This window comes from Sciurus carolinensis, chromosome 10 (assembly GCF_902686445.1).
Source record: "Sciurus carolinensis chromosome 10, mSciCar1.2, whole genome shotgun sequence".
NCBI classification, from domain to species: Eukaryota; Metazoa; Chordata; class Mammalia; order Rodentia; family Sciuridae; genus Sciurus; species Sciurus carolinensis.
This window is the reverse complement of record NC_062222.1, coordinates 18,912,282-18,924,389: the sequence shown is the minus strand read 5'-3', so window position 1 is coordinate 18,924,389 and position 12,108 is coordinate 18,912,282. Positions and strand designations below refer to the sequence as shown.

The following is a 12,108-nucleotide window of genomic DNA, read 5'->3' as shown; positions in this document are numbered from 1 at the left end:
ATGTTGGTGCAGGCCAATGCGCAGTGGATAACATGTCTGTATATGGATCAGAAGAGGAAAAAGGATTCAGAACCCTCTGGCATCTACTCAGAGACATGGCCACAACTTTCTCTTGACTTTACTTCCCAATTTCATCCAGTTGTAGGGATACAGCTGTGTTGGGTTTTAATGACTATATTAATCTCCTCAAACTGATTTATGTTGACTATAAAACATACTGAATTCTTCATTGGTCTACATTTAATAAATAGTGCTAGTTCAGAAAATTAAATTTTTTTCAAGGTCATAAAAATATTGCAATGGATTAGTTAGTAAAGTATAATCTATACACAGTATCCTGGTGATCCAGAGAATTCCCAAGCAGCCTGATATATTAGTCAGTATAGAAACAAAGTAAAAACCAGCTATTATTGTTTTAAAGATTGTGATGCATTATATTCAACTATCCAAAGAAAATTCTGGGTTGTAAAATTGCAAGAATCTTCTGAATTATCTTCCTTCCATTTGGTGGTAAATCAACTCAAATGAGATTTAGATAAATTAAGTGGAATCTCTGCTTGTGCATGCTATGGGAAGGAAATGATTACATATACTATAGAAAATTTCATTGGATATGAATAAATATTCTGCTACATAGTAATTATATGAATATCTGGGGACTGGAGCGATAGTAGCAGGAATTCAAAGAAGGCAAGCTGTTTTGTTCTAAAAATAAATCAAAAGAATTTATTGAAATTATCAACACAGAAATAGTTTGGTTAAAGCTGAATGGGAGTAAATTCACATTTTTAATATTATATTCACGTTGATGGATATATCTAGGCTATGTGAAAAATTATGCAAATAACATGTCTTCCCATTTTCCTGTAAATACACTGACTGGTTTGAGTACTGTCTAGTGATATTTTTCCATCAGAATCTTTTTTATATCTTCTATTCCCATTTGAACACTTATTTGAAAACATCAGTGGACATTTATTGTTCCTTTCAAATATAAACTGAACTTTTATTTTGTTTTCTTTATTCCAAACTATTTTTCAGTCGAGTATTATCATAGATCTATTTTTCCATACTTCTTGTTTTCTTACCTTCTCAAAGTAGATTCAATATAACTAATATATTACCAGTATTTTAAATAGTGAAATTTAGCAATGATTATGTGGGCATTGTGGGCACATTTGAGAAATGGTGGACGTTGAAAACATGTAGGGATTTGGAGTTAGGGAAGAAGGACAGGAATTGTTAGATCAGGTGATAAGTGGAATGGAATAGGAAAAACTACTGAATTTTTACACAACTTGTAATCTATTCCATTTATGCCAACATAAGCAACTTGTAGTAAAACAGATTACCACACTTACTTTCTTAACTGATTAACAAAGAGGTCAACTTCAAGGTCCCTTCCACCTTACAATTTTATGATCTATTGCAAAGACAGAACTATGAAGATATGACAAAATCTTATGAGGCACTTGTTTTGCACAAGATTTAATGGATTTTAATTGCTGACATTCACAACAGGAAGATTTAGAGATCATTTAGCAACCATGAGTTAGACATGGCACTATTGACTGCATATTGAGAGTGCACCAAGAAATAATTACCTTGAGTTACGGCAATATTGAAGTCGGCTTTATATCTAAGGATGCTGCATTAAGTGGTGAGAATATCAATTATTATTCAAAATAACGCTGCACATTATAGGGCCCCTTCCTTGCAGGTTACAAACTATGACTCTATTAACAATATGGATCAACTCTTGACTTATGACTGTACTCCTTCAACAGATTGGTAGGCCACATGCATGTTAAGTGTACTATAATACAGAAAATCAATTACTGCACCCTCCAGTCTGTTACAGGGTGAAGCTGTTAAAACATTTCATCAGGAAATTGCAAAGTACAGCTGTAAAGTTCTTTATAGTTGGGAAGCTGTCATTACTGCAGTACTTACTAGCTATTTACCACTAGCTTGTAAAATCTACCATGCCAAGTATCACAGTAACCTCGTTAACATTGAGCATTACTGAAACCATTTGGTGGAGGAGACAGTTCGGGGGGGAGGTGATAGAAGCAGTAAAAAGCAAATGTTTTCATAGGGAAGAGTGTTATGTCACCTCTACTGCTGAGATCTGCTCATGATGATTAAAAAATTATTCAATTTTTTAAAGATACATCTTTCTCTCTTTAGCCTTTAACCCTATTTAAAATATCAATACATAGTCTGATCACATTATGTCTTAAGATGTGCTTGGAATGACTTAAAATGTTGTAGATGTTGCTCAAATGATTATCCCCAGTGAAACTGATCTCCAAAGACAGGGTTTGGAGCCAAAAGAGAGGAGGCTGAGGAGACAGCTGGTGTTTATAGTGCATTTTAAACCTCAGCATTAACTTTAAAACAGGAGGACTCAAGGCCTTGGCAGCATCCCAAAACCAAACCATTTTCCATTGATTGGTGTGAATCATTTTCTCTCCTTGGTGCCTGTACTTTTTCCACCATACACACCACTTAAGTACCAACAAATCTGCAATTGACCTTTCCATAGCCTGTACTGTGCTGCCTACCATGGTGTTTCTAATCCTTGTCAATTTCTTTCCAGACAGAGCTTTTTGTACATGCCTTCAAGGATCAGCTGGTCAGGAGTGCGCTTTTAGCACTCTATACTGCAAGGCCAGGAGGCATCCTTACCAAACCACCCTCTCCTAGGAGCAAGGCAGAGGAGAGCTCTCCCCAGGACCAACCCCCACGGATGAGAAGGCAGGACTCCATACCGCATCATTCAGATTACGATGAGGAAGAGTGGGTAAGTCTTCACACATCGCTTGCCCCTTTACTGTTCAGACCTGAGAAATAAAGAAAGTGTGATAAGGAAGGTTTGCTTTTCATCAAAAAATATTAAAGAACAGTCATAGTATGGATTGTGGAACAAGAAGTCACACTTTGCCTTAGGGGAAAGTTATATTTGGAAGTTGTGTTACTGATCAAATTTATTTGATATAGAAGTACATTTGTTAGCAAATAAATTATATGTCTAACCAAGACTACATCATGAAAGCAAAGATACTGATAATTACAAGACTCTATGCTACATTTCCTTCTTTATTGCAAAGCTATAGGAAACTATTGAAAATGTTTTTCAGAAGAGTCAAAAATCATCCATATTACCATGACTTGGATGTAACAAGTAACTTCATTATTACAACCCAGTGTTTTACTTCTGGGCATCCTTTTAAAAAATAGATTCACATTTAAGTGATAGTGGACATAAAGATCTTTTAGATCCTTCTTGCTGGCGATTCTATGATTGAACGGAAGATGTTGCTGCAGGTACTTGAAAATTTATATGCCCCCTATAAGCACTTGAAAAAAAGATATCTAATAAAGGTAAATGAGTAAAAGAAGCAACTGAGTGAGAAGAACTCCAGTAGAGAATAGGACAGGAGGAACATGAAAGAACACGTGGCAGGAGAGAAGTGGTATTATTATGTTATCATTGAGTCAAAGCACATTGATTTTCCAAAAGCCTTCCATAGTGCATGCATAGTTGTATACACACACACACACACACACACACACACACACACACAAAGAGAAACCCTAAATCATATGTTTAACAATTTTTTAAAAATGTGCTAGCTGTAATTAGGTGTTAAAGTATTAGTTAGCAATTAGTTTTCTTTCCAGCCTAGAATTTAAGTGTTTGAGGAATAATTATTTGAGAGGCCATGATCTTCCCAAAAAACTTGCTACCTGAGGGTCCATGAGGTGATGCCTGCTCTTTCTTTGGAAAAATTTCTGTCACTGGAAACACAGAACTCAACTCCAAGAGGTAAATAAATGCTGAATAAGTGTTGTTGCTGCTGATTAAGATTGTGTTTCTCCTGCTGAAGCATTTTCAAAAGAGCAAATCTAATATTTCTCCCTTTTATCTGCACTTTCTTCAATTTATTCACAGCTTCAAGGCGTGCATGCCTCTTAACCTCTCTGAAGTTCAATTTTCTCAACTGTAAAATGAAAATAGCACCTGTTCTGCTTAGCTCTCAGGATGGTTGTGAGATAAATGGTTTACCTGGGCAATGATGCTGTATTACCTGGATAGTTCCAGGAAAATGCATTGCATTACTTCAGCATTATTATTATACATTTTCTTTTTTTAAGAAATGTGAATTATATAATCCTATTAGGAAAATCAAATTTATCCTTTGAGGGAAGTGGGGAGGCTGGGTACAGATCATAAAATGTGGATTGTGAATTTTAAACAGTAATTTTAAAACAAGTAAAACAAGTTATATTTCATTTAGTTAAACAGACAGTGTTAACCTTTTGAGATAAAAATTACCATTTTATATTAAATCAAGAGAGGATTTTGAAACTGGGTAGTTTCATTTTTATTGTTTTACCCTCCTTGTGATATACAATCTCTCTCCCACACCTCAACTTCTTCCTTCTGTTCTAAATCATTCCTCTTCTTCTTCCCTTGTTTTCTATTCTTTGCATAATTTCTGAGAATGTCAGTCTCCTAAGTATTTCAAAAGGGAAGGTAAGTAATTCTAGTTTCTTACTTCTTGGAACTCAGAGTCCAGTGATAGATTAAAATATATGTTAACAGGTGGTACAAAACATTGGAACAAAAGTTCATGAAGAAGAGATTCAAGAAGATAGTCTTTGCTCATGGGACTTCAACTGAGAATTTTAAATTCAAAACTGTCTAATGAGAGATCAAAAAGCAAGAGCATAAGATGAATGTCATTGGTTGATGAGGTTTACAGAGAACCATTTCCTGCAGACAATATTACTGTTCTGTGTCACTCACTGCTGCATGCTGGGGCCACAGGTGAACACCCAGGGCTTCTGTGTCTCTACAGCCCATCAGTGCTCTAGAAAGATCAGTGGCTCTTGCCATAAAGCTGTATAGCAAGAATGTGGCAGTCATAACAGGATTTCCAGAAGTAATTCTGGACATAAAATTGTGAGCAGAAGTTAACAATTTAAGAAAATATGTAAATATGTAACAGCAAAATCTACTATTGTGTACAATTATAGTGAATCAATAAAAAGTCATATTAACTCACAAATAAAAAAGAGGAGAAGGTGTACTTTTAGCCAGGGGATTGCAATAGCTGCCATGTGGAAGGTGGTTGGTGTGTCTGTGTGTGTGTGATTATTACTTAATTTTCTTTAAAATTGCTTAAGGCTTTTGGGAGACAGAGAAGTAATGATTGATGGAGCAGGATCCTTATAAGAGAAGAAAAAGAATCAGTTCTTAGAGTCCTAAGTGGAGTACTCTCTTCTGCTGAGGCTGCAGGGACCATGTGAAGGAGGACTTTGGTGAGGGTGGGTGGGCAGCTTTGTTCTATCCACAAAGGGGACTCATGTGCTAAGAGAAGGAGATAGAAAGAACAGGAAGAGGAGAGTGGGGAAAGTTTCAAGTAGGCACCAAAGAAATGGGGGGATGAGCTTATCAGCAATATTTGGAAAACTTAGAAGAATCCCAGTGCTTGGGAAAGGCAAGCCGAGGCTGAAAAATTGGTCTGCTGGTGGTTGCTCCCCCTCCACCCTTCTCTTGGGAATACTTGGGTAGTCCTCGGTCTAGGAAAATCAGTTTTCCTTATTTTCTTCCAGTTTATGACTGACTGACTGGTTTCTCTTGGTTTTCTTCAAAGGCAAAACAAGTAGAGCAATAATGAAGGTCCCCTTTTCTCTCCGCACCTTCCTTCATATCATTTCTGCATTCCTTTCAGAACCCAGTTTTTCTAGAAAGCATATAAATGACTTGTCTGAATTAACCACAATTATAAGGAAAATCTTTCCTGCTCCAAAAAGTTAATCATAACTCTCTCCTCTTAGTATAATTTGCTTTATTTACAAACAATACTGTTTGATTGTTATATAACATTCTTATTGACTTCCATAACAACCACTTTCTATTAAAAAAATGCCTTTGCCAAGGGATGGAAATCCCTTTTAAAAAGAAAAATTTTGCCAGAGTCACAGTCATGTTAACATTATTTTCAAAGTTTTATTCAACTTTGACACAATGAGTAAATCTAAAGAAACTGTAGCTAATTGAAAATGCCTTTGGAGACTGTGCCATGAAATGAATTGGAGATATAGCTTTGTGTATTCCTTTTCTTAATTAGCTGTAAAAAAGTTTCAGCACTGATTACAAATCTAGTCAACTTCTAGAAGTAATTCAGTGTTTTAAATTAATTTAATTGGGTTTCTGTGATGTATGAAAATATTCTCTGCTTATGTTGGTTTAGGTTTATACAGTAATTCCATTTTTATAATTCTTCATTTTACATAATTTCTGTTCCTGACTTTAAAAATTTCCTAACTTGAATAACTGCCTTTATTCTTATAATAAATATTTGGAAATTGAGCCCATGTTAATAAATGACTCTTGAATCCTATCCTCCTTATACATCTAACAACCTTTCTTTTGCAGTCAGGAAGAACATTGTTAACTCTACATTGTTGTGAGGCTTCTCTGTTCTCAATTTGTTTTATTGACAAAATTGATGACATATGAATCTGGATAATAATTATGTAGTCAATATTGTAGAGATCCAAACTAAAATGAGCACTTACAAAAAGGCCTGTTATTTGCTGAATTTTACTTATTAAATGATTGAGTGCTTTAAAGGTTTATTTTCCTTAAAAAGTTAGTAAACAATTAAACCCAAAGGACTATTTGGGATTCTCTGACAATCTGTACCAGGAAATAGGCGAGCATCGTGTTGTTCATCTTTCAGCCGGTAAAGATGAAATATTGCATTTCTTTCTCTTCATCTCTACACCAGATGCTTCCAGCAGCTGGGGTTCTGAGATTAGTTTGTCCAAAGTATGAAGGCATGTCATCCAACCAAACTATTAGGTTGACCCAGTTTTTGTGGCTTCTAGAAATTATGCTATTCTCTGCAACCCAGTGATTTAATTTCAACATTACATTGATGGACTTGGGGCTAAATCTTCCTATTCCTATTCAAATAAGTTGTTTAAAAAATAAGCTTCTGATCCTTTATATTCTGATCCATTTCAGCCAACTGCACAACTGTGAAAGCTATTATTATTCAGTCATATCTCAAACCCATTTTTTAATTGAACTGTGTTGAACTGAGCATCAGGCCACGGTTCAACGTCTCAATTACCCAATTAGTTCCCTCATTTATGTTACAAACATGAATCAGACTGTGAATTTTAGTCTCCATTCTTTGTTTTTGGAACTAGGAATTGAATCCAGGGGTGCTTAACCACTGAGCCTTATCCCCAGTCCTTTTTAATATTTTATTTAGACACAGGTTCTCACTGAATTGCTCAGGGCTTCACTAAGTTGCTGAGTTTGGCTTTGAACTCATGATCCTCCTGCCTCAGCCTCCCAAGCAGCAGGATTACAGGCATGCACCACCACACCTGACTTAGTCTCCATTCTTGAGCAAAGAGAACATTTTCTCATTTTTATTATAGTAAATGTGTTTATGTTACATAAGGGAATGGGTAATCCATATCCACCTATAATAAATTTTTCAACAATTGTATATAATTTAGAAAAATAGCATAAACTCATAGTAATATTTACATCAAACATCTTGTTAATAAAGTCCATATATAACCTGGACAAGCATGAGGCTTTTCTGTAATCACTTTCCCCTTCAGAAAGGACAGGCAGAGACAGGGAGAATTAGGCCAGGAGTTCCCTATACGACAACTGAATGTGGTCTATCATCTATTTTCTTGATGGATGAGAAACATTCCTGGACTTCTCCAGTCCATTTCACCCTGAAGAAATGTGCTTGGAATACTTATCCAGTATTAGATTCCAGAAAAGGTGATTAAGCAAAGTTCATGACTGTCCATTAAAATGCACAAATGTTCTATTAAAGAAAAGAAACCCCAAATGAGATCTTTATGTGCATGCATATTCATGAAATCCTGCCTGTTTCTGGATTTCCCACATGCAGTTAATACTTTCACCTTCAGTTCACTGTTTTATAGCACTTAACACAGTGTTTCATACTGTCTCGTTCAATGTATTTTTCAGTTAATGTAGGAACAGGTGAAAGGACAGATTTGCAAAACCAGCAGCTCATTCTCCAAGTCCACCTGTGTTTTAATAGAGATATTTTATTCCAATAAGGTGATGGTGAATTTCATGTGACTTTAAGTTGAATACCATCTTCCCTCTTTGGACACTCTCCTGTCTCTTACAATACCTGGTTCAATGTCGGATATTTTGATAACTGTACAAACTTGCATATGAATACTTTAGAAATGTATAATTGCATTCAAATCAAGCACCCTCACACTTTAATACATCCTATTGTAAATAATGAAATATTACTTTCTAAATAGACATCTTTGAAAGTCCAAATTTGGTGACTAAGTAAAGGAAATGCTGAGGTATGTATAGAAAGACTATTGACTGAATATAGTAGGATACATTCAGTTAAAAAAATCAATTTTTGAAAAGTGGTTGGATGCAACATACTAACTAATAACATCACCTGAGTCTACCAGTTGTGCAAGCATATAATGATGGGTTGATAACATATTATTATCAACTTAAAATTAAAAGCTTCAGTTGATGAGTAGAGTTTTCCCACTTGTTATCCAACAAATTTTCACTAAGATGAAACCTATAGTGTGATGTGGCATTTATTAAGATCTACTCAGCCATTCAGAGAAGGAGCTTGGTTCCAACTTTTAATTTGAAGATGCCTGCAATAAGAACTTCTTATGATTGTATCATAATGTCTTTTTACTCCTAAATAAGGATATTATTAAGTCAGTCAACAGATGCTAAGTATAAAGTGTATGCTACAACATACCCACTTCAATGGAACCTGAGCTTAATAGCAATATGAAATTTAAGTGAGATGACTAGCAGTCACAAAGCAAGCAGAGATACTGAAATTTCTTCAGAATTGCACATGGTGATGTGATCACCATTAAAAATGTCAAAAATATTCAGAGAGGTTATTTGACAGTTGGAAAGAATGGAAGAATCATCCCTTCTTTTCATTCTCTCTTTCATTCATTTGTTTATTCATTCTTCTTTCATTTACCTGCTGGTGGTAGGACCTGAAAATAAAAGGATGAATGAATAATCCTTTTCTTCATAGAGTTCATTCTTTATTAGAAATGAGTAGCATGTTATGCAGAAAGAGAATAATATGAACAATTCATGAAGATGGGTGAGACTTGAAAAGGAAAGAATTTAGATTGATAGAAAATAAGGGAGAAGTTATTCTAGGTCTAAAAATTAGCATCTGTCATGATAGACTTCTCCAAAGTTTCCTTCAGTCTTTTGATGAAGACACTGAGCAGGCATACAGCAGATACCTGGCAAATATGGGGTCATCTAATTTAAGAGTATATCTTTAGGATGGTGAGGGGACTGATCTGAATGAAGGGAGATAGGAATTATCTAATTTTACCCTATGAGGTAACTCTTGGCTGAGAGAAGAATGTGATAGCAGCTGCAGTATTAAGACTACTTTTGACTAGGAGTGATGAAATATATATGGTGATCAATGGAGATGAACGTGGCACTTATTCATAGACCTGACGGTGTGAAGCTAATAATGCAGGTGAGCAGGACCCAAACCAGGAGCTCATGAGGAGGTCACCACTGGACAATCAGTGGCTAGCTATCCAAGTCCATTTATGTGACCAAGGACTGAATGTCAGAGTAGGAGGAGGAGATTTAAACTGAGTGTGGTTATTGGGAAATGAAGATCAAGACTTTTTACATGAGTAACTAAGTGAAATCAAAGCAAAAAGATGACTAGGAAGCAAAAGTTGGAAAATCTAATTTAATTTTGATAAATGTCAGAAGTCTGACTTTATTAAGTGAATGTATTTGTGTTTGTATGTATTTGAGTGCTATGTTGCTTGGAACATCCATGTACTAACTGGACCATAGAATATTTTACATGCAACTTCTTTTACCTAAGTCTGGATAAAGTTAGGATTCAGAGAGAAGAGCTATCAAGCTATTGAAGGAATGAAGGTTTTCAATGTTAAGGAACTTAACCAGTGTGGAACAAATTATTCTCATTCAGCTCAAGGATAAACTGGAGCTCCTTTATAAAGATGGGATCAACTTTGTTAATTCACTGACTATTTCTAATCAAAGACCTCTGAAATTGATAATGACAAGTGGGAAATTATTCATGGAAATACATACCTGACAGGGCTATTTTGGATCTCCATATCAGCTCTGGTTGCTTCTTCACATTCTTGCTGATCAAAAGTTGTCTGTAGAAAAGTTGATCAACTAAGCATTACTGAAGTTTCTTATTGAAGTTCACTGCTGATCCAAAGCACTCAGGATTTCTCTTGATGCCACCAAGTTCATAAACATGTGGCATGCTGGGTAAGCACCGCGGCTCCTACCCTAACCAACTTTGCCAACTGTAGGGCCCCCCTGGCTACTCACAGTGCATCCATCAAACTTTTGTAACTGTGCCATTGGACTTGACCTTAATATTCACTCAGATCCTAACCAGGAAATAAATAAGGGCCCAGATCACACCTGACTTAGAATAGAATAAATATTGCTACTAGTTCCCCACTCACTTTGTACCCTCAATGACCAGAAAAGGTTTACAGCCACTTCACCTAAAGAGATGAAGTAAAAGCTCTATTAAGGTTAAGGACATTGATTAAAATTAAGGCTCCAACAATAAAGGTTAGACTGGGACCTACCGACCTTCCATTACTCCCTTAGCACAGCCAGAGATCCATCAGGCAGTGAAAGGGCCACCAATCTTTGAGTGTGTGTATGGTAGGTAATGGTCATTTTTGACCCTCTCATGGGACAGGAGAGCTAAACAGGATGTGGAGGCTGTTCCTACTTCCTCAGGCTGAAAAGATGGTGGGGGGCTGGTTGCCCCTTGTTCTACAGTCAGGCTCCTGTGCTTCCATTGTCTTCCCACTCATCAACCTTTCTTCATCATGGTGGGAACCTCACTGAGTAGACCCAACAATTCAATCGAGAAGAATCTGCCTTTTGGAGTGGCGTTGTGGTACTCATTAGAACAAGGAGCTGTGATTGCTGGTTATTGTCCTCTGTGCTTGTTTTCCCAGAGAAACTCAAATATTCAAGATTCCCCTTTAAGAATCTTGCCTGCCTCTCCTTGATATTCTAGTGTCAAAGTAATTGACCACCTTATACTTACTGCTCTTAGTAACTGAGTTATCCTCTTTCCTCCTGGAACTTTTCATCTGTTTTCTGTCCCAGTCAGTTGAGTGAACCTGAGACCATGATCCTCTGTAAATGTTGGCCATTTATATTTCTTGGACCATGCTAATGGACCCTGTAGCCATGTCACTGCTCCATCCCTGTTTCCATGACACTATTGGTCTCACAGTTAAGGGTACATCTGACCAGCGTGTTCATATTGTAGAGTCAGTGTTTAGTCTCTGATCTCCTAGTGGACTCGTTTTCAAGTCTCAGGTAACTGAAACCTCATCTTACTCCTGCAAAATGACACTCCCTTCTGTCTGATCCTTCCTGGGCCCCTCCTTCTGACTCTTCCCGTGGGAGAATCAAGTCTTTAGAGTCCAAAAGAATGTATTTCTAGGACATTCCTAACATTCTGATGTTGAGAATAGTTATTCTACATCTTTGAAACAAAGTCTCTTCATCTCTAAGGACTAAGTCAATAATATTAAGCTCATTTGGCAGTTTTTGAAGTTTCAATTAGCCAGTGTGCTTATGTCAGATGAATATAGGTACCAGCCTTTCATCTCTGAATTGAAGTCTCCCCACTCCTCTTTCACTTGCTCCCTCTCTCCTTCTCTGCCTTTTTTCCTTCCTTTCTTCCAACAAAAGTCATGGAGAACCAGGCCCTTTGTCTATAGTGTGAAAAGAATTTTCAAATAGTTCACAATCTAGCTTTAGAGACAGAGGCACAAATCAATAACTTTAATCTACTCTGTAGGGGCCATAAAAGAGAAGGAGGCAGTGTACCAAAGCTGAGTTCTCTCACCATCTCCTCTCCAAAGATAAAGAATAGGATGAGTGTTAGTGTATAGGCGTGAATGTCACATTATCTTTTAATTCCTTTATGTTCAGGCTCTTCAGAAACATCATTAAGA

The 12,108-nt window shown here is 36.5% G+C and overlaps 1 protein-coding gene across 2 annotated transcripts in view; it reads left to right on the top strand.

Moving 5' to 3' along the window:
- The window catches only part of Inpp4b (inositol polyphosphate-4-phosphatase type II B), a 784,856-nt gene that overhangs the window by 661,830 nt on the left and 110,918 nt on the right, over positions 1-12,108 (top strand). For both annotated transcript variants that reach the window (XM_047566293.1, XM_047566291.1), the window contains one exon: positions 2,603-2,806. In XM_047566293.1, the coding sequence (XP_047422249.1) occupies positions 2,603-2,806 (204 nt within the window). The remainder of the gene's footprint in view (positions 1-2,602; positions 2,807-12,108) is intronic.